A 23,416-nucleotide genomic window follows, 5' to 3' on the forward strand; every position below is an offset into this window, starting at 1 on the left:
CGAGCTTATTATAAACAGGGCTTTCCTACTGTCTGTTTCTCCCATGAGGCACTGTCACACAGCACCATTTCTTCCATTCCTGTTGATCAGCTGCCTTTTCACTGGCATGTGAACAAAGGCAAAGTCAACAACTGTATATATACCAAATTTACATGGAATTAGCAGGATCTGAAATATTCAACATGCATTAAGTAATACTCATTATCCGGAACATTTACTTATCAAGTACTAAAATACTGCAAATTTTTTTAACTACTTTTTAAAATAGAAGGGCATATGGAAATCTTGACAGATGTTGAGAAATTGACTTTATTCAAGAAAAAAAAGATCTGAAGGAGAAGGATGTATTACTTTGGCATCTGATAATGCTATTTTATTTGATGATAATTGATTAACAACCTAGTAGAGGCCTTCCTATCAAGAGGCAATAAAATAAAACTACAGAACAAGGATTCCAAGTAGCTTCAGGTCAGCCAATCATATATGCATGCTAAAACTATATATGTAAAGATCCATAAAACATATGAGCTTTCATGTGACTTTAAAAACTGACTAGACATGGGTCTCACTTACCCCCACGAACCCTCTCACTGATACATCCTTGGCCACTATATCTCATTGGTATCCACATTCAGCATTTCCCTATTCAGACATACTTCTGATTTTTCAGAACAGTATGAGGAACACACTTTCAATCCTATTACAAACTTAAGAATTTTAACACTAGTAAGTTTCTTTATCAATTGTTATACGAATAAAGAGAACTTTAAAATGACTATTACGGCAAACGTACTGTTAAGTGGTTTTCGAGATTCTTCGCTTTCTATCCTGTCTATTCTTGAACTCTCTTCTGTCTTCATAATGGTCTTCTTTGTCCTTCTCTTATCCTCTTCATTTTCACTATCTGCTGTGTAGAGACTCTGATCTGCGAAGGGCTGTCTCTCATCTCTGTATCATTGGGAAAAAACAAATCAGAAAAAATGCAAGACTATGTATTCCCTCCCACTTCATTTACAGAGCAGAGAACTGAGACACTTTCCCCATACTATAGTCAACACCAGCAGTATGGACAAGGCAGTGCAAGAACAAAGGGAATCCAACGAAAATTATCTGTTTGATACCTGATCTATTGTACATACTTAATTATTCTTCCATTTGTCAGCAGCAGTCGTAGATCATTATCTTTTGCTCTCCATTCAGGTACCGTGGAAGATGGTTGGAGATGTTTGTTGAATTTTCCATTCAGTTTAGAGCTCAAGATGTCCTTAAAGTATAAAAATAGAACTGACTTAACCTCAGGCACACCTGCTCCACTGAAGGAAGACAGGAGACTGCTATTTGCCCATAGCCCTGCCATGCAGAGTGACAGGCAGCTGCCTGGGTTTGGAAACATGCAGCAATCCCATATTCCAGAGTTCTTCAAGTTAAAGCATGAGGATGGTTCATCTTTTGGGAGGGCCATTGACAATAAAATACATTTTGTAAAGCAGAATATAAAATATGCATAAAGCAAATCCAAAGAAAGCTCCATTCCTGCAGAAGGGGCAATACGGTCTTAGATTTTTTTTATTCTCTTCTGCTTCTTCCTGCTAAAGTGTCCTTCAAAACACTTGGCATCTGAAATTACATTATTTTAGTTTATATTTTTGCCTCCCAATTTTTGTACTTGAACTCTGATGAAGTTTCATAAGGACAGGGACTTAATTTTTGCTTACTCTGGCAACTTCTCTAGAACCTAAGAGAGTACAGGGTATTTGGTAAACACTCAATAAACATGTCAGCAAATGAATGAGGTCTATTCATCCTAACTTGACAGTGATGCCTAGAAAGATTAGGCACCCCACCTTGCCCCCAGACAAAAATATTTGTTGACCCCTACAATTCTACAGCAAATAACAACAAGAATAGGTGATAATATAAATTTTATTACCCCTTTAAAGGACTTTAACAAACAACTGGGTTTATTTTTCTCATCATGAAATGTAATACTTACCTCTTCCCATGGACACATCTCTAATCTTTTAAGAACTTCCCTTGTGTGGAGCTCTAAGATGTCTAGGTTAGAAGGAGTTCGAATATTATTATGATCTCGAAGTTTCCTCATCTTTCGTCGGGAATGGTATGGGGAAGTTGCTTCATTTGAGGATCGTGAAACTGGACACACAGTAGGAATTCCCTGAGATTTAACTGGTTTGCCATTTTCTTCCTTTAAGAATTAGATTCAGAATGTATTTTAAGAAAAAGGCTACTATATATAGACTTGACTATTCAGCCATAAAAATACTCTTAGAAAACAAAAATATTCCATTTAATCACAGAAAAGAAAAAGACCAAATCAAAGCCTTGGTTTCCCATCTCTTCTCTATATAATATACTGTGAACACATTCTCTTGATTTCCAGTATTATACTAATAGCTGTGAGGGGTATATCATGAATTACTGGCCTAATACTTACTGGTAGGTAGCTATTCAGGCTGCTTCCAGTTCTTTCCAATGAAAAAATTCATTTTACATACATATTTTTGTAAATCAATACTTACTTTATATATGTATATACATATATATTTAGTTGTTGATGGACATTTATTTGTTTATATGTGGTGCTAAGAATTAAACCCAGTGACTCACACATGCTAGACAAGTGCTCTACCATCAAACCACAACCCCAGCCCAATATTTACTTTTTAAATCAAAGTCACAGGGCTGGGACTGTAGCTCAGTGGCAGAGTGCTTGCCTAGCATATGTGAAGCACTGGGTTTGATCCTCAGCACCACATAAAAATAAACAAATAAAATAAAGGTATGCTATCCATCTACAACTACAAAAAAAATTTTTTAAAAAAATCAAAGCCACACATTTTTGCAGTTTTTTCCCTTATTTTTTCATGTTAAATATATTAAAGAAAGTGTATTACAGCAAAATGACTAAATATCCAGATACAATAATTAAATGTTACAGCTTTCTAGAAATAATGAATACACAGAATTTAGTTAATATTTTAAACATTTTATTAAGATTTTGAATGATTCAAAACCCACCCTGATAATGTGAAAACAAAGGAGATTTTTTTTCTCCTATCTAACTATAATAATTCTTCTGCCTTTCTTTTCTTTCTCCTTAACTTCGACTGCCACATGGGAACCTCAGCTCTATCCTAAGCCAAAGCTATCTTCTCTAAGGATTATCTATGCAGTGGTACTTGAGTTTGGTACTTTTTCCTCCTGGTAATTTCTTATGGACCATACATCTATGCAGTTTTAAAAATTAAATAAGAATATCATGAAAAGCAGCAGTCTACTCTTTCCCATCCCTGATACCCACTTTTCAAAGGCAACCACTTACCCTGTGGAAACACTTACGTTACATAAAATTTGCCATCTTAACCACTTTTAAGTATACAATTCAGGGGCATTCTGTACAGTCACACTGCTGTGCAATCAGCACCCAATCCATCTCCAGAACTTCTTCATCTGCCCCCATTAACCACTAACTTCCCATCCTCCCTTTTCCCCAGCTCCTGACAGCCATTATTCTGCTTTCTGTCTCTATGAATTTGACAATTCTAGGAACCTCATATGAATGGGATCATACTTGTCCTTTTGTGACTGGTTTATTTCACTTAGCAAAATACCTTCAAAGTTCATCTATGTTGTAGCATGGGTCAGAATATCCATTTTATATACTCTATGTACCAGTTTGTTTATCCATTCATCCACTGATGGACTCTTGCGTTGCGCCTTCCTTTGGGCTATTGTGAATAATGCTGCTACAAATATGGTACAAACATATCTGTCCAAGACCCTGCTTTCAATTATTCTGAGTACATAGCTAAAGCTTGCAATTCTGACAACTGTTTCCCCACCACCACCCAGTTATTTGTCTCTAACTTTCTAAACAATATGTTTATACTGATTTCAGCTTTAGGTATTACTGAATTCCTACTATGTAAGAAAAAGTTTAAAAAAAATTTTTTTTTGTAGTAGTAATGGGCAGATTGCCTTTGTTTCATTTTTGTGTGGACTAAGGATTGAACCCAGTGCCTCACACATGGAAGGCAAGTGCTCTGCCACTGAGCTACTGCCCCAGCCCGCAAATTAAGTTTTAATCCTCATATACCACTTCCTAAACCTATCCATTCTTCCCTTTTCTTCAACATTTGGAATTTAAATAGGACTCGGTAAAATATGTTTTTTGATCCTAAATCCATTTATATGCAATTACTATCACTCTTTAAGAGACTTTTCTACTACATTTGAACATATTGAGAAATACTTGAACTATTCTTATTCTAAATCTAGGATTTTAATATTTCTTAGATACGTACCTCTTTTCATTCCTTAAAACAGCCCTAATGTCAGATGTTAATTTACCAGTTGACCTTCATCCTCCACTTAATTTCCTCTTAATTTAAGCTATACACTAGAACAATCACTTTCCTGAAAAATTATTTTAATTAAAAACCTCCTTTCTTAAATACCTAGAATATCTATTAATTATTAAAATACCTAATCAGATTTATAGGTTTTTATCAAAAGTATTTACCTCACTGGCTGCTCTCATATTTTCCCTCAAGTGGACTGCCTTGCCCAACCCACTAATATCATCCCTCTTTCCAACACAGTTTCACCTAACTTTACTCACTTCCCTTAGGTTTTTTTTTTAATCTTAGTTTTTTCTCTTGCTCTAATTATTTAACATGAATTCATTTCTGAATGGCTGAAATTAATTGGATCTGAAAGTTGTACTGATAACTATGTTGTTGTTTTTTTAATTTTTGAAGTAACCTGAAGAACCTGAGGTAACCTGGAAACTGCCTCCTCATTATTTCATTACTTCATTGCAATACAATATTCCAAATTTTTCTCCAGGATTTTAGAAATCTTGAGACTCTGTCCAAGACTCAGCTCATTCTATTTCTTCTAAGTGGTACTTCTAAGTGTGTAAGTGCTTTTGGCTTCATTTTCTTCTCTTCCCTTCCTCTTTCCCTCTCTCCCTTCCTTTCTTTTTCTTATACTAGGGATGGAATCCAGGACCTCACATGTGATAGGCAAACACTCTACTACTGAGCTACACCCCAGCCCCTGTGTAAGGTGCTTTCAAATGTTTGCATCATGGTGGTATGCCAGAAGCCATCCATGAACTATACGTGAACTATGCATGAACTAAAAGAACGTAGAAGGCATTAGGCAGGAAAGTCTGGTATTGGGGGCTTGGATTTTAGAGTCAGATATTTGGATTCAAATCTCAGCTTTGAATGGTACTTTTTCCTTTGGTAAAAAGGAACAACTTTGCTGGTTTGGGAATGCCTAATTCATGTAACTTCCTACCTAGCTCTGTCACAAGTTCAGCACAGCATCATGGGAGATGGAGTGACCAGCAGGAGCCACACAGCTTCTCAGGGATGGGTGTGGCCTGACAAAATGCCAATCAACATGTTTACTGCCACACGGAGAAGCAAGACTCCTTCCACTGAAATCTTAAAACCTTATCCCTGACTTTGATGTCCTCCCCCTTAAAAAAAAGAAGAAGGGTGCCAGGATTGTGGCTCAGTGGTGGAGCGCTTGCCTGGCGTGTGTGAGGCACTGGGTTTGATCCTCGCCACCACATAAAAACAAACTAATGTATCCACCTAAAACTAAAGATACATAAATAAATAAATATTTTTAATAAATAAATAAATAGATTGTGTCCATCTACAACAACAAAAAAATTTAAAAATAAGAAACCAAGGACATTTTTCAGTTGTTCAGTTCCGCTCCTATCAGGATTAAAAGACCTATCAGGCACTCCCCTTTTTATCTAATTTCTGGCTCTGTCTCTATTTCTTATTAATTATTTCAGACTTTTTCTTTCCTAGGCAGCTCACACCTCCTGAGCAGGAACCTACCCTGGCAGAGTACTGGTCACCCCACAATAGTGGTAGATCCATTTGCTTCTCAAAACAGAGTAAGCAAGCATTTAGATGACAGTTTCCATCCTTACCTCTATTGCTCGAATTACTTTAGAAAGTTCCTTAATAAGATGTCCAGGTCTCACATTGTCTGGAATTTCAAAGGCATGTTCAGATACAAGCTGTATTTGGATTAACAAAGATAACAAAACCAAAGTTACTTACACTTTATTAATAAAAAACTAACCTACTGACCCTATTTTTGGGTTCTCTAGACTTTGCAGACATAGCCAGTAACAATAAGCCCAGTCTCAGAGATCATATAGTTGGTATAATACCTTCTAAGGAGATCCTCATCATCATTTTATGTTTTATAATCATATAAAATCCTCAAACTGAATTAAAAACAGACTTGTTTGAATTTTGTTGAATTTTGCTTTATATTGAATAGTAACATTATACTCTACACTTCAAATCCTGCTGTAATTCTAACTACAGTTACTACTACAGATACTAATTACTAAAACAATAATTTAGCCTAACATTTAATTGACAATACATAAGGAATTTTATGGGGAACACAGGCACTTAAATAATCCTAGTGTCTCATGGAAATCTAATTTGAATAAATTTTGGTAAACTCTTTTCCATTTAACAGTTAAAAGCAAAATGGGGAAACAACCCAATGAACAGAATAAAAAATTAATTGTTGAGTCACCACATTTACTGTACTGCAAACTAATGTTATTATTTTTATGCCTATTTCCATATATTAATCTCTATATCTAAGAACATTCTGATTTTTTAGACACATTCAACATAGCAGAGTTTCTACTTTTGCTTTGTACCCTCTACTTGGTTTTAGCATAATTTATTGAAACGAACTGATAATAATAGTAGTATTAACATAGTACTAACTCTGTGCTTTCATACTGTTAAATAATTTATAAGCATTAACTCATTTAACCCCTTCAATAACTGTATGACACAGATACTATTGGTTTTAGTATTCCTTATCTGAAATGCTTAATACCAAAAGTATTTTGGATTTTGAAGCATTTCAGATTTCAGATTTTTAGATTAGGGATGTTCAACCTGTAAATTATTCCCATTTTGCAACCAAGGGAACTAAGGCCCAGAGGTTAGGTAATGTGCCCTGAGTCACATAGTTTATTAGCAGCAAAGCTGAGATTTGAATCAAATATCTGACTCTAAAATCCAAGCTCTTAACCATTAAGGCAAGCTGCCTCTCATCTTAGAGCAAATTTAACATTACTCATGATAACAAATTTTAATATGCACTGAAATCACCTATGAAGTTTTTGGGTTCAGACCCATCCCAGATCTACCAAACTATAATCCCTAGAGAAGGATCCAGAGGTTTTATTTTGAAAAAACTCTACAGACACTGCTGATAAATACACACATTTGAGAACCATTCCTCTAAAGCCTCCAGCAGGAAACAGATTATACAGTTTTAAAAACATAAGCTTGATTGTTTTTATCATGTCAGGTAGTTGTTAATTTGCTTATGCTTTTCCTTATTATCTAGATAATGAAGTCTTTGATGGTGGAAGACATGATTTTTATTTTCTGAATTTTTCCATACTGCCTTTCTCTGTGGATATATAGCAATGATAATAAAGTGAAAGGAGTGTCAAAATTACTGGGACTATCAGAACCTATTAATTATTGTCTCCCAATAATATCTCTTAAGTGTAGAATTTTAATTTCAAATGGACATTCAAGAAATTAACATGGAAATGTATTTTCATTAGCATATTATTTATCACTTATTAAAGCATTATGTGCCAAGATCTATGAGTTGAAATAAAAATGAGAAAGATGAAACCTATTTTTCAAGAGTTCATAAACCCAGAGAAAGGAAAAATGCATAATTTACTCTCTACAGATGTGTTTTAAGTTTTTACTCTCTCTATATACAGATTAGTTTTAAGTCCACTGGCACAAGAAATAAATGCTCTAGAGGGAAGGAAATACCAATTCTAAACAGAGATGTAGGATGATATCTCAAAGGTTTCAAGTACAACTGGGCCACAATTTAGTGAAAATAAAGAGCTCATGCTTGAATATTACCACCTCCTTTTCCTCATTTTTTACATAAGTTTAGCAGAGTGGCAAAGAGCAGAGGTTTATAATCTTAGAGACTAACTCTATGTCCCTAGCTCACCAGTTCTTTTGGGAATTACTTAAACAGGGTACCAATAGACCTCATACAGTTGCTCTGTGGATTAAATGAAATCCTGTACATAAAGACAAAGCACATTATAAGAGCTCAATTTTATTTTATTCTATAGCTACATGTTCATCTCTTAGTCAATATCTTAAATATTTTTGAAATATTTTATTTTCCAGATTAAAGACTAAAGATTTACTCAAGTACTTTCTTATCAAAAATATAACCAGACACAAGTACATCTATAAATACTGTATAATAAAATGCAGGCTGTATTTTAAAACATGATTTCCATTCCCTCTACCAGTGGCAAATTCAAATGCTGCAAAAACAGCAAAAGTACTCTTTTCTTCTTGACCTTGCTACATAAAAACAACTATAATGACTTACATCTTTTTTCATCCATAATTTTAAAGCAGTATGCAGTGCTTTCACTCCCTGTACTAGATAAGTCTGAGGCTGGAAACCATCTTCTCTCAGTTCTGTAGGAATGAAGTAGGGTGGGGAAAGGAAAAGAAATTAATTTTAGGTTTTGAGCAACCAGTAAATGACAAATTGCACAATTTCTATATTAACAAAAAAAAGTAGAATACAAAATAATCAATTCAAAAGACAAGGAACCTAACTATTAAATCTAATGATATTAAATGCTCCAGCTAAACTTATTTTTTTGAGAGAGAGAGAGAGAAAGAGAGAGAGAGAGAGAGAGAGAGAGAGAATTTTAATATTTATTTTTTAGTTTTCGTCGGGCACAACATCTTTGTTTGTATGTGGTGCTGAGGATCGAACCCGGGTTGCATGCATGCCAGGCGAGCGCGCTACCACTTGAGCCACATCCCCAGCCCAGCTAAACATATTTTTAAAAATATAAAAAGGTATAAGATAAAAAGGACAAAAAAAAAAAAAAAACAAGCTTTAAAAAAAAAACAGCTGGAATAGCTATATGAATTGATTTTCATTAATAAAGGTCATTTTATTTTATAATGGCAAAATATTCAATTCGTTGGAAAGACAACTATTTAAAACTTGAACTCAAAAAGCAATAACTAAACAGAATTATAAAACAAATAAGCAATTCCACAATCATAGTGGAAGATTTTAACACATGTAATAAACAATAGAATAATAAGAGTACTAAAAACAAAAATCTGTAGATTCTCTTTGAATAACATGCAATGTGATTCACTGGCCATAAATAGCACATTGTACTCAGCAACTGTAGAATAGAACATTCTTTTCAAATATATACAGAACATTTACAAAAATCATCCATTTGCCAGGGTCATAAAAAAGCCCCATCAAATGTCCAAAGACCTAAATCACCTATATGTTCACAAGGCAACTAAGTTTGAAATCAGTAATAGACATCAGTCACAAAAAGATAACTAGAGAAAGCCCACGTGTTTAGAAACTAAGAAACCCAGATAATTAAGAAATAAACTGCTAAATAACATTTAGATTTTTAAAAAGTATTGAAAACCAGAAAACATATAAACAACAATGAAAACATACATTTAAATGTACATGTTAGAAAAAATGCTGAAATGCTGGGGTTGTGTATCAGCGGTACAGCACTCGCCTAGCATATGCAAGGTCCTGGGTTCGATCCTCAGTACCATATAAAAATGAATAAATAAAATAAAGGTATTTTAAAAAAGAAAGAAAAAATGCTGAAAATGAGTTAAGGTCACACTAAAATGTTAAAAAATAAAGAAAAAATGATAAGCAAAAATTAAACAGAAAACAGATTATTTATTCTCAAACTGGTATTTGAAAAGATAATAAAATCCATAAAGAGAAAATCAGTACAAATACAAGTATCAAGAGACATCATTATAAATGTTACAAGCATTAAATAGTCAAGAGAATAACATAACTTTATATAAAAAATGTGAAAACCTAGAAATGAACAAACTTCTAAAAATTAGCTCATCAAAATGGACTCAACAAACTAGAAAAACTTAATAGTCCTTTATTCACAAATAATATTTATTAGCAGTCAAAAATTCTCCCATAAAGATAAGTATAAATCAGATTTCTTCATCAGTGAGGTCTACCAGGCATTCAAGAATCTTTCCAATCATATACAAACTCCTCCAGAGATCAGAAAAAGAAGGAACAACTCCAACTTTTTTCCTGAGCCTAGCATAATTTTCATACCAAAATCTATTAAGGACAGATGAGAAAATAAAATACAAGCCTGTTCCACTCACTGCCAAAAGAAAAAATAAATACACACACACACACATTTATATACAATAAATATATTTTTCTATATATTCAGAGAATATATTTTACTAGTTTAGATTTATTTGAATATAAACAGACTATAATATAAACTATATTCTAACTTACTATATAGAAATTGAAACATTATCAAGTCCAAGTTTGGAGTAATATTAGAAAAATCAATAAATGTAGCCACTAAATTAAAAAATTAAACAAGACAAATCATAAGACATGCAGGAAAAAGCTTTTGTTAAAATGCAACTACTACCAATTATTTAAAAACTAGTCTTTTAGCTAACTTGGAGTAGATAAGGACTTCCTCAACCTGATAAAGGCTATCAACAAAAAGCTACAGCAAACCCAAGACTCAGTGATAAAAGGCTGGGAACAAGATAAAGGCTCACATCTTCCCTACTCCTAGTTACAATTGCCCAGGAGATCCTAGACAACCCAGTAAAGCAAGAAAATAAGTAAATGACATAAATATTATAAAAGAAGGAACACAATTCTCATTATTCACAGAAGACTATGTGATTATACATTAAAGAACCCACTATAACCTCAGATAAATGAAGTGACAGTTTCTAATTGATCCAAAATCAATATGAAAATTGTTTCTATATTCCAGCATCATATGGTTAATAAGCTGAACTATATGAAATTGCCAATGTTTGACCATTTTTTAAATACAAAAATAGCAACTTCATATGCTCAACCATATGTATAATTACATATGTATATCATTAATGTAATTACAATTATATTATAATATAATTATACCATAATAATTAATTCTATTATTATAATCATATATTATTTAAGTAACAATATATAATGGGACCAAAGTATGAAAAACCCTTAAATAAATTTAAGGAATCTGTAAGTTTTAAAATATATATATATGACACCCTGAAAGATAACAAACAAGAACTAAATAGATGTTCCATGACAATTTTTTGAGAAAACTCAATTACCTAACTACATGGAATTTTACCAAAATTGATCTATATTCAATATGCTCAAATTAAGATACTAACACTTTTATTTGCTTGATTTTTGGGTGGGGGAGACTGGTGTCAATAAGTAATAAACTAACTCAAAAACTTATGTGGAAAAGAAAAATAAAAGCCAGGGCAAAATAAAGAATGAGGCCAAGGCTTGAAGAATAAAGTATGAGGACCTATCAATCAATTCTTAATATAATGCTAATATGATAATGTGCTTGGTGGAGAGACAGACTACCAACCCCACAAGATTAGAAGAGTGACTATTATGGTTTGGACATCAGGTATCTCACAAAAGCTCCTGTGTTGCAGGAATATTCAGAGTTGAAATGATTGAACTATGAGAGCTGCAACCTATTCAGCCATCCTAGTTTGAATGGACTGATTAGGTGGTAAACTATAGGCAGGTGGATCATGGGTAGAGGAGGTGGGTTACCAGGGGTCATCTTCTCCTGAGTCCCGTTTCCCCTCCCTTTCTTCTTCTCACCATCCCTCACCTGCTTCTGGCTGCCAAGAGCAGAAAAGTTCTACCATGCCCTTCCACGATGTTCTGCATGATCTTGGGCCCAGAGCAATGGAGTCGGCCAATCATGTACTAAACCTCTGAAACCATGAGCTAGAATAAATGCTTCCTCCTCTAAGTTGTCTTGTTGCATATTTTGGTTACAGCAAAGAAAAGCTAAGACCGTGAGTAATGAGTGAGTATCAAAGGTTCCACACATATATCAACACATGAGACAAGAATAGGATAAAAAATGGATTGTTCAAAATATGACCCTGGAACAAACGGGTATTTGTAAGAAAATGACTGCCATCGTTTTCAAGAAAATCATTAAAATGAGTTAAAGGCCTAAATGTAAAACATGAAACTACATAAGTTTTTAGTAGGCAAACAGTATCTTCAAAACCTCAGGATAGGAAAGAACTTCTTAAGGCACAAAAAGCACTAATCACAAAAAAACTGGGGAAAAAATACTGCTTTAAAATTAATAAAGTTTGTCCTTCAACAGACACCAAAGAGAATAAAAAGGTAAGTCAAAATTGCAGGTATTTTTAACATATATTCCTGAAAGGACTAAGATCCAGGACATATGAAGAACTAGTATTAAAAAAACTAAATTAAAATATTGGCAAAAGACCTAAACAGGTACTTCACTGAAGAGGAAATCTAAAACGCCAATAAATATATAAAAAATGTTCAATTATATTAATAATCAGGAATATGCAAATTAAAAAGACAAGTAATACTATTTCACACCTGATGGATTTGCAAAAATTAGAAACTAATGATACCAAGTGTTGCCAAGGAAATGGGAATTGGGAACTACGTGAATTCTATCTATGACTCAACAATTGGGGCTGTTCTCTGGAATAACTTTTGCACTCAGTTGACACTGACAAGAACTTCTTAGAGGGGCTGGGGATGTGGCTCAAGCGGTAGCGCGCTCGCCTGGCATGCGTGCGGCCCGGGTTCGATCCTCAGCACCACATACCAACGAAGATGTTGTGTCCGCCGAAAACTAAAAAATAAATATTAAAAAATTCTCTCTCTCTCTCTCTCTCTTTAAAAAAAAAAAAAAAGAACTTCTTAGAACCATCTTCCATAAATATCAAAAACTGAAAAAAAAAAAAATGCCTGGCAACAAAATGGCAACAGCTAGAATGGTCATTGGGCTCTAGCCTTAGTAGTACTAGATTAAAACAACTGTATTGCCAGTGTCCAACAAGTGTAGAAGAAGCACACAAATTAAGGTATATTCACACAACATAATACTATAGTAATGAAAAAAGAAGACTACAGCTACACACAATAACATGAATGAACCTCACAAATAAAGCTTAGCAAAAGACAGGTTACATATAATAGAAAAAATTTTAATCTATTCATATGAAATTTACAAATACATAAAAATCAAACTATTTTCATTTACAACACAGGTGAAAAAATTGAAGAAAAAGATTATCACAAAAGGTGAGACAGTGATTATCTCCAGAAAGTGAAAGACAATGTATGGGGAGGTTAATGGGGTATTTTTAAGGTACTGCTGCTTTTGCTTCACTTGCAGAGAAATTACCTGAATAACAGCCTTCTTTAAATTGGATGAGAATATGTAGTCTCTGTGTGATCTATATACAGTGAGCTGTGTATGGTTTATTTTACTATTTGTCAGACAAAGTAAAAATATAAGCTCACACAAATGTCTTTTGGGGAATTGTAAACCAGAGTGTGATTATCTAAAACTCATGCAAAATATTTCAGATACGCTCCAAAATTCAGGTGAGTTGAATCAAAAGCAAAATATTTTAATTCTGCCCAGTGGCTGGCTAACTTAAATAAATTCAAACTGGTTCATTCTTTTATTATCATTAACATGAAACACACAATGTATGAGTTTCATATACTCCTCATTCATTTAACCCATCACACTGCAGAAGCTTTGTAACAGTCTGATAATTGGCAAACAGGCCACAATGGAAAAGTAGAAAACTCAGTGAGCAGAACATAACATGAGATAAAAAGACTACCATTTCTGTTTCTGTTTCCAGGAAAAATGCCTAGGATGATGGCAACAGCTAGAATGGTCATTTGGCTCTAGCCTTAGTAGGACTAGATTAAAACAATTATATTGCTAAGTATCCTGGCTTACTGATCTGGCTGATAAAAAATTTTAAAGCAACTTACAAATACTCTTATTTACAGAATCCTTTTTTAAAGTCCTTAATGTACAGGGCCATCCTTCTGACTGGACCTCATTTCTGAATTTTTGATGGCCTAAGACGATACTAAATTATTATTTCTAAGACAGAGCAAATTGCTGTTGCACCTTAAGGAGTCAACCTTTTGTCTCTCAGATAAACTCTAAATTTATTCTAAAAGGGAAACTGATGAGCCTCTCCTACACATTGGGGGCTAGGGAAGACCCCAGTGGTGGTGGGGCAGTGGGAGGGAAGTATATGTGTGGGGGCGTTTCTCGTAAATAACCATAAGACAGGAATTGGGGTCCTGGGTCAAAATAAGAAAAGATGGGAAAAAATACTCTGGACCAAGTGAATTTAACTAGAGAGTTCAGTAGTTGAATTTTATTTCTAGAAAATAAGACCATTTATAAATGTTTTTATAAACATGCTTCTGGTTTTCTAGGCATGCACTTGTATAAGAGACTGAAGTTCACTGTCCAATTTTTTACTGGAAACTGGACATTCTGGAGATGACAACTCTACGGCCCACTGATACATTCCTGCAGCCAAGAACAATACATGAAAACAACACTGAGTCTGGGATTTAGGATAAAGATTCATTTCTAAAGCAGGGGCTAGATTTATAAAGAAGGACCTAGTCCTTCTCATTCAAGTGACCCTACCTCCATCAAACACCCCTACAGCACTATCACATCTCCCTCAAGACTGTCCTGTATGGTGACATTGTTTTATCCTTTCAATCAAAAAAAAAGGGGGCTTATTTTGAAGAGGAAAAATCATATATGAATTTTATCATTTTACTTCTGTACATGCTTTTCCTGGGTATCTCTTTTCGTCTTATCTTTTCTTCTTAAGTGTCTTCTAAATGGAAAAGAAACAAATTTCTGGATAAATCTTACTGTTTTCTCTATATCTATTCTCCTGAAAGTTAATTATAATATTTGCACCATTTGCAAAATTAGAAAAGTTAGGCAACTCAAAACTAGACAAACACTATTCTCACTGGCACAAGTATATGAAAAGTAAAAAATGGATAGAAGTAATATACAATCTTAACTTGGCTGCTCAAAGATTAAGTCAAATATAAAAGCATGAAAATCTAAAATCTACCTTCAAAAAAAATTCAAAGCTACATAAGGAAATTTCAAAAAATATTTTTCTTCAACTACAGATTACAAACCAACAATCAGCTCATTTGTATGCTAACAGGTGAATTATACTAGCCAGAATTATGATTGCAATGGTGATGGTTCAGGCATTACCTGATTTCCTCAGGACATGAAATTATCCACTTTATATTTTTAAAGCAAATGTCTGGGAACACATATTAGGTAACCATCTAAATTTTTAAAGCAAGGCACTTAAACATGCTTGAGAATGTGTGTAGGCCTCTAGATCACTGGATGAAATGAATGTTTTCCAATATTACTCATGTGACTCTAAACAGGTCTTCACATACCTGATTTCTAAGAACATGGGTTAGTAGGCTATGGACTAGAAACTACTTGCTATTAAGGTTCCTGGCAGGGGGGACATTATGTTTTAACAAACAAACAGATGTGACATCCAGACACTAGAAAAGCATCTGTCAGGTAACTTTGAGGGAATTTACAAACATTATACATCATATTATACAACAAAGTGTACAAATCATTAATTACCTTTCAGGGTTTCCAGCAAATTTTTGGCTACAAACCAACATATGGCTTCAAAGAAAGGGAATTTGAAAAGATCTGGTGTTTTTAGTCTTTTCTCCATCTCATAACACCTAAATAAATAAGATTTGAAGAAATATTTAGTATTAATATTAGTATTTCAAAATAGTTAATTAAAGGTAGCCAGTTAAAAATAAAATAAGCAGGGCATGTTACATAAGACATACCAATCAAGTATAGTATATTACTTAATGTAACATTTGAACAACACTGAATTGTGATCTTATCCAGGTTCTGACCTTCATAAACTTGATGGTGTACTTAAGAATTATACTGGGCTTTCATGAAAGGTCATTGAGATCTGTATCCTAGTTTTAATAAAAGATACTTTACGAGGGTTCCACCATTATGAATTAAATAGTACGTTTAAAATTAGCTTCATGTGTTGGACAACACTGCAGCACCCACCCGAGCATTCAAGATTGGGACCACATTTGGCACTAGATTAAGGTATAAAGACAAGAACCACAGTTTTCCATGGTAACTGTGAGTCTTCTGTAGGAGTCCATGCAGCTGTCCCTATATAAGCCATATTTCCTCCAATGACAGCTCAGGTATAAAGAGATCAAATCCAAATTTGACAGGTGTGGGACATACTCTGGGTTAAAGCCTCATGACCTCTTAGAGCTACTATCTTCTGTAATAACTCCACAGGTGCAGAGCATTCAGGGTTCCCTGTGCACATGCAAAGTTACAAGTTCCCACATTCAGTGAAGCCCACAACTACAACCTCACACCAAGAATTTCTAGTTCTCCCAGTCCTTATGCATTTTATCAATCACGAATTATTTGTACCATAAGCAATGTTACACCATAACATTCTACCCTCATTAGACTAAATGGGGAATAGCAGATAGTCTAGTCCTTCTCATACAGCTGTTAATCCTTTATCCAAAGCAAAACTAAAACAGGTGTTCTGACAGCAATATCAACTTAAGAATTGGTTTGTTCCAGCATCAATAGTTACATGTAAGTCTGGCTAACTTAATTCATTTACCTTAGGGCAAAAATAGCCAAATAAGAACATACAAATATTTATAATTTTTTTTAATTTGGAGGGATATTAAGTTATTATTTTTGTTTTAGATTTGAAATGTATCAAGGAATCCTCCTGACAAAATTTTAAAATAATAGTTTTGTTAAAAATTTCTATTCCTAATGATTTCTCAAGGCCTATCACCATGGACTCTCAAATAAAATATATCACAATTTTTCTTAAACAAGCAAACAAAAATGTCCTGTTTAAGGAACAATGAAAGATCCTTTCAAAATTAATGACACAAACCTGAGCTGCATGCCAATGTTAAGGTTGTGCAGAAAGTTCCCCCCAAAAGCCATACAGTCCTGAGAAGTGAGCACAGCATGAATCCACCCTGAAATGTTTACAAACGTATAAATTAATGCTTTTCAATATTTTAAAATCAAACAAGCTGGTTGCCACGGCACAGACTTGTAACTCTAGTTAATCAGGAAGCAAGTGGATCACAAGTTTGAGTTCAATCTGGGCAACTTAACAAAACATAGTCTCAAAATTTCAAAAGGGTCCTAGGATGTAGTTCAGCGGTAGTGTGTTTGCCTAGCATGTGTGAGGCTCTAGGTTTGATCCCAACTACCTCAAAACATACAAAACAAAATAGGTATGCTATCTACCTGAGAAATAAGTAACTCAAATATCAACATCTCTTTCCTTCATACTCCAGTGCTAAAGAAATTAATGATTGAGGCATTCAATTAAATATTAAATGCCTATAATATGCCAGAATTCTATGCTGAGTTTGAGGAATAAAGTGAAGGGTTTTGGTGATAACTGTTTTAGTTTAAAAATATAATCCTTAGCATTTGTCTAAGATCAAAGATTTTACAGAAACAAGTCAAATGTGCTTTAAAATTAGGAAAGCACATTTGTCATTAAAAAACATGGGGGCTGGCTGAACATTCTGCTTCTCTGGTGTCACACTGAACTGAATGTCCTGAAGGAAACAAACAGAGGAGGATCGAGGAACCCAATAAGACCAGACTCTGTAAGAAAGAAAAGGCAGATCACCCACATTTAATTATTATTTTTTTAAATATTTTTTTAGTTGGAGACAGACACAATACCTTTATTTTATTTATTTATTTTTAGGTGGTGCCAAGGATCAAACCCAGGGCCTCACACTTTCTAGGCAAGTGCTCTACCACTGAGCTATAACTGCAGCCCTACCCCCACACACATTTAATTATGGAGAGACATGGTCCTATAAATATAAATGTTGGCAATCAAAATGTTTCATTTTCTCATTAAAATGTTTTCAAAGTGAGAATCATTTCAAGAGATGATAGCCTAACTGCTGAAAGAAATGCTAAAATACTTAACAGTCTTTCAGTACAGAAGTATAAATTTCAGTATAAATATGTAACGACAAAGCCCACTATTATGTATAATTATAATGCACCAACAAAAAAAAACAGGAGAATAAAAAAAGAAATATAAACTCCACTGGGCCTTCATATAGGTACAAAGCCTGTTCATTCACAACCTGAGCATAGAAAATAGAACTTCATTATACATCTAAACAATGTATTTCTGAGTGGTTTGGGCACAATTTCCAGGAATATAACTACTCTGTAAATTGAAGGAAACTATAGTTTAGTTTGTATAGAAATGTATCAGTTGCCAACTACTCTGGAAAGAAACATCACATTGCCTATAGCAGTGTTTCTCCAAATGTGGTCCCCAGACCAGACACCAGCATCAGTTGAGTACTTGTTAGAAACAAATTCTCAGGCCCACCCCAAATCGACTAAATCAGAATTTTGGGGAAGGAGGCCAGCAATCCGGTGGACAAGCTCTCCAGGTGACCCTGTTATTCCATAAAATTTTAAAACCACTAACTTCTACTCATGCCACTAACAGAATTTGAGTTGCCATTAGCACGTATCTATACTGGTTTGCTGACTTACACAGTTAACCAATTCATTCTGTCCTCTATTGCTGCTGTGCACACAAATATCAAAATAACATTTCATTATAAATTACCTTTTCATTTCTTCCTTATATTCTAGTTAGGTTATTAAGTCAACTTTTAAAACAATGATTCATGTAAGTTATATTATCTATAAATTTCAATTTAAGATTTTGAAGGGGGTACAACAAAATATTTACTATAAAAAGAAGCAAGGAAGAGCTTAGTAATTCATAATGAAATACTGATACTTAACCAGGCAAATCATGGTGGTTTTGGTCATTGATTCATTCACTTATTTAAGCACACATTTATGAGTATACATACCAGAGATAAGGTAAAAAGCAGCCCTATGGTAACAGAACCCTGTGAAGTTTATAGCCATTGAGGTCACCCAACCAAAGGAACACTGTCCTCAAAACCATTAGTCTGGCGAGTTTATACACTGCCATTCATTCACATCTCAGATTGACACGCTGATACCTATACTTTCTCAGTTTTTTGTTTGTTTGTTTTATAAAGCACAGTTATTTGGAGGATAGCTTGGCTGTTCCTCAAAAAGTTAAACAGGGAAACCACCAGTGCAACAATTCCACTACTAGGTATACACCTAAGAGAAATGAACATACCGCCACATAAAAACTTGCAAATGTTTAAGGCAACACTATTCAGAATAGCCCAAAGTGGAAGCAACCCAAATGTCCATCAACTGATGAATGGATAAATAAAATATGGTATACCCTAAAGTGGAATATTGTTGGGCCACAAAAAGATAAAGTACTTATGGCCTCCTGATGCTTACCACAGGCTGGGTTTGTATATACAAAGAGAAGGCAGAGTAAGCCTACCCCATGTACAACTCAGCCCAGGACCTGTGTCTGGTTGGTGTTGTGAATGGGGAGACATGGAAAGGGGGGGAAAAAAAGATAAAGTACTTATATGTGGTATAGCATGGATAAGCCTAGAAAATATTATGGTAAAGCAAAGAAGATGGACACAAAATGCCACATTCATAAAGTGTCCAAAATAGCAAATCAAGAGAGACAGAAAGTACATTAATAGTTGTCTTTCCTCTCAGGGAAGGGGGAAATGGGAAGACTGCTAAAGGGTATGTGGTTTCTTTCTGACATAATGAAAATGTTCTAGAATTAGATAGTGTTGATAGTTATGCAGCCTTATTAATCAACTAAAATCCACTGAATTATATACTTTAAAAGGATGAAAGTGATATACCATGTGATTTTTATTTCAATGATACTAAAAGTGAAGGCAAATGAAATGATGCCAAAAGGAACCCTAACAAGCCCGCTAAAACACAAAGAAGTAAAAAGCCCAAGATCAGAATTATTTCTTAGGCAAATATGGAAAAGTCATAGGTCCTAATTACAAGATGTAGCTTGTATCAACTATTAATAGTAGGGGGTGGGATTAAAACCTTACCTGTAGGAACAAATAAGGTATGCCCCTGCTTTACCACACATTTATAGCATTTATCCACTTTATCTCCAAAGAATACTTCACTCTGGGTCACAGATGAACTCCAAGATTCATAGAGTGCCAAATTTTCATTTGTTGGCTTTATCAAATAAAAAATCTTCTCACCCTAAAAGGAAGTAACATATAATTTTGGAAAAAACAAATCATTTTAGGATGGCCTAACTGATACAATTTCCCAATATAATGATCTGAGTTAAATTAGATAATTATCAGATTGTTTAGGTCCAAAATATCTATGTTACACACCTGATCAATAGTTAATTCCCTTAATAAGCATTTTCACTGGAGCTAAAGCTCCCCCTACCCCCAAACTAATCAGGAGTCAATAATCAAATTGAAGAAAAGAAGGTAATAAACCAAAAAAAAATCCCACTTGCTGCAACCCACAGCGTCAATGAAGGATTCTCAAGTAGGGACAATGGGAGATGAAGAAAAAAACACAGAGACAAAGAAGACACAAAGATAATTTCACTAAAAAAGCTGGGGGCCAGGTGGGAAAACTGCATTCTGATGGAGTAGCAGTGACCCAGAACTAGTTCTAAAAGTTTATTATATAGATCTCATAATCAGAAAGTTAAACTATAGGGGCACTGTAAATTGTTCAAGGGTGGTAAGCTGTCAGAGGCTTCTTTGTGCCTTAAAAAGTTCCAGAGCTAGAAAAATTTTGCAACAGCTATACTATTGCTGCAGTGCTAAGAACATTCTGCCATTATCCTGCTGTACCCAGGATACCTATTGTCCTGGGATGTCTGATAAATGTTAGCATCAGAGCTAGGCTGATAACATCCTTGCCTTGCCGGGGACTCATCTGTTCTCAACACCCACTGATGCCCACCGCACCCCTGCACTTTTATTGTCATGCCAGGGATCAAACTCAGGGCCTCAGGTATGCTAGGCAAAAACTCTACCACTGAGCTACATCCCTGGTCCATGACCTCCCATTTTTAAGGTGTAGAAATGTTAATAGGGTCTAGGTCACAGCACAATCACCTTTCAAATTCTGTCCTTTCTCCTAAGATCTATAACATAATGAATATTTTTAAAGATCTGGAAATAAATTTCCCTTACTGAATTCTGTGTCCTCAAGGAGAAAAGGAATAGGAGCTTAAGAACACAGCATCAAATACAGACCAAAGCACTGCCAATACAGAGGCATTTGATGGAGATGAAAAATCTGGTTCTAGATCAGTGCTCTCCAATAGACCTTCCTGTACCAATGGAACATTTTTATATCTATGCTATCCAGTACAGTAGTCCCTAGCCACATGTGGCTACTGAGCACCTAAAATGTGGCAAGTATAAAAATGAGCTGAATTTTTAATTATTTAATTAATTTTTTAACTAATATTTAACTAAATTTAATTAAATTTAGTCACATGTGGCTAGTAAATACTATATTAAGCAGTGCAGTTCTAAATAGAGCAAAGTGAATATAAACTATGTAGAATTAGCATTTTTATAGGCATATGTGACTTATCCAACCAGCTTTCCTACCCCCACCTTAAAGTCAGAAGCAATCATAACTATAATTTTGCTCCTTAGATATCTGTTCAGGGATTAATGAATAATTGATAAGTGGGAGAGAGGGCAGAAGGTTAACAGAAACCAACTTAAAAGTGGAGGTACAAAAGGAATCTAGTGGGCTGGGGTTGTGGCTCAGTGGCAGAGCGCTTGCCTAGCATGTGTGAGGCATTGGGTTCAATTCTCAGCACCGCATATAAATAAATGAACAAAATAAAGGTTCATCGACATCTTAAATAAAAAAAAGGAACCTAAATATATATAAAAACCTTGACTACTTGGGATTAAAAAAAAAAAATCACATCTTTTAACAACAAATAGATTCCACTTAAAAAGTAGAAAAATATTCCACTGTACAAATGTTATTTATAGTAACTGAATGTGCCACCAGAAAAATATTACTAAGTGTTTTTGTCAATAAAAGGACAAAAAAAAAATCCTAGTCTTACCCAGAGGACATGGTACCAGACTGAAGTTCCACCGAAGTCAATGTGGAAATCTGTATAGCTGTCTTGAACTCCCATTAAACAGTATTTCTGAACAAATGGCTTGGGAAAGACTGAATCATCTGGCCAATAATTTTCCACCCAGGAAAGTTTTCTGGCTATATCAGGGACCTCCACCAATTCAGACATCCTTTAAAAATAATAATTTTTAAAAGTACATACACATACCCCCACATAAAACAAATTAAAACTTCTTAAAAACCACTGCTCCCATGTTAACCCAAACCAAGTAATTAACTGGAATTCAAGGTTAAAAACACTTAATTAAAAGTTTAAAACACATTATGTCCAAATATTCTCTGAGGGTGCCAAAGCAAAAGATGTAATATTACTACTAGTGGACAAATTTACAAGTCACAATCATGTTTCTTACTAAAATAAATATATCATTAAACTACATTTAGCTAACACTCAGAATGCCATATCAAAATGCCCAAAATTACTCACTTTGTATCTGAAAATTCAAGGCTGATCACATTTAACACTTTTGGTCTGTTAGGATTCATGAAGTATTTAACATAATTGTGAAGTGTCATTTTGCTGTCTGCTTGCCTTGCCACATCAATGACATCTATCACTTTGTCACCACCTGCAGAGAAAAATTAGAATCTTATTATTGGGCTTAAGAGTTACATCAATAGATGCCCTAAACAAAAATAGTTTAAAGACTGCATTTGTTTGGTATGATAATTAAGCCAACCATAAAACTATATATCTTAGGCAAAGGATACTTCTTATATTCTTACTTTTTAAGTCCAACTGGACATTTTGAAAAGAAGAGATAATGTATTATAAAACAATAACAAAGTGCTACAAAATTAATACTGAGTGTAAAAACTTACAGGGCTTACAAAACTTTCTATGTATCAATGATTGCTTGTAACTCATAAAGGCAAAAAAAATACATTGTATTGGGATGTGAAAATTGTCTAATACTTTCTGAGTTTCAATTTCCTCATGCATAAAATCAAAGAATTGGCTTTTATTTTTAACTTCTGTAACACCTAAAATTCTATCAATTTGAAAACCCAATCAATCGTTGGGAAATTAGTGAGCAAGTTGACTAGAACAATTTCTGGGTTTTGTTTATTTGTTTGTTGGTAGCAGGGACTGAACCCAAGGGCGCTTTACCACTAAGCCACATCCCCAGCCCTTCTATTTTTTATTTTGAGACAGTTTCACTAGGTTGCTTACAGCCTAAATTGCTGAGG

General features: G+C 34.3%; 1 protein-coding gene and 1 pseudogene across 1 annotated transcript in view; one reads left to right on the top strand and one right to left on the bottom strand.

Annotated features, from left to right (window-relative positions):
* The window catches only part of Kdm7a (lysine demethylase 7A), a 75,694-nt gene that overhangs the window by 13,517 nt on the left and 38,761 nt on the right, over nt 1-23,416 (bottom strand). Inside the window, exons 5-14 of the mRNA XM_046434210.2 lie at nt 22,653-22,794; nt 22,149-22,335; nt 20,122-20,284; nt 17,022-17,109; nt 15,683-15,789; nt 8,479-8,570; nt 5,984-6,073; nt 1,994-2,206; nt 1,140-1,264; nt 794-948 (exon numbers count right to left, since the gene is read on the bottom strand). Of these exons, the coding sequence (XP_046290166.1) occupies nt 794-948; nt 1,140-1,264; nt 1,994-2,206; nt 5,984-6,073; nt 8,479-8,570; nt 15,683-15,789; nt 17,022-17,109; nt 20,122-20,284; nt 22,149-22,335; nt 22,653-22,794 (1,362 nt within the window). The remainder of the gene's footprint in view (nt 1-793; nt 949-1,139; nt 1,265-1,993; nt 2,207-5,983; nt 6,074-8,478; nt 8,571-15,682; nt 15,790-17,021; nt 17,110-20,121; nt 20,285-22,148; nt 22,336-22,652; nt 22,795-23,416) is intronic.
* LOC124086215 (small nucleolar RNA SNORA51) lies at nt 19,467-19,589 on the top strand (annotated as a pseudogene).

This window comes from Marmota monax, unplaced genomic scaffold (genome assembly GCF_021218885.2).
Source record: "Marmota monax isolate L192 unplaced genomic scaffold, Marmota_monax_Labrador192_F-V1.1 WCK01_AAM20220418_F8-fsc00122, whole genome shotgun sequence".
NCBI lineage: Eukaryota > Metazoa > Chordata > Mammalia > Rodentia > Sciuridae > Marmota > Marmota monax.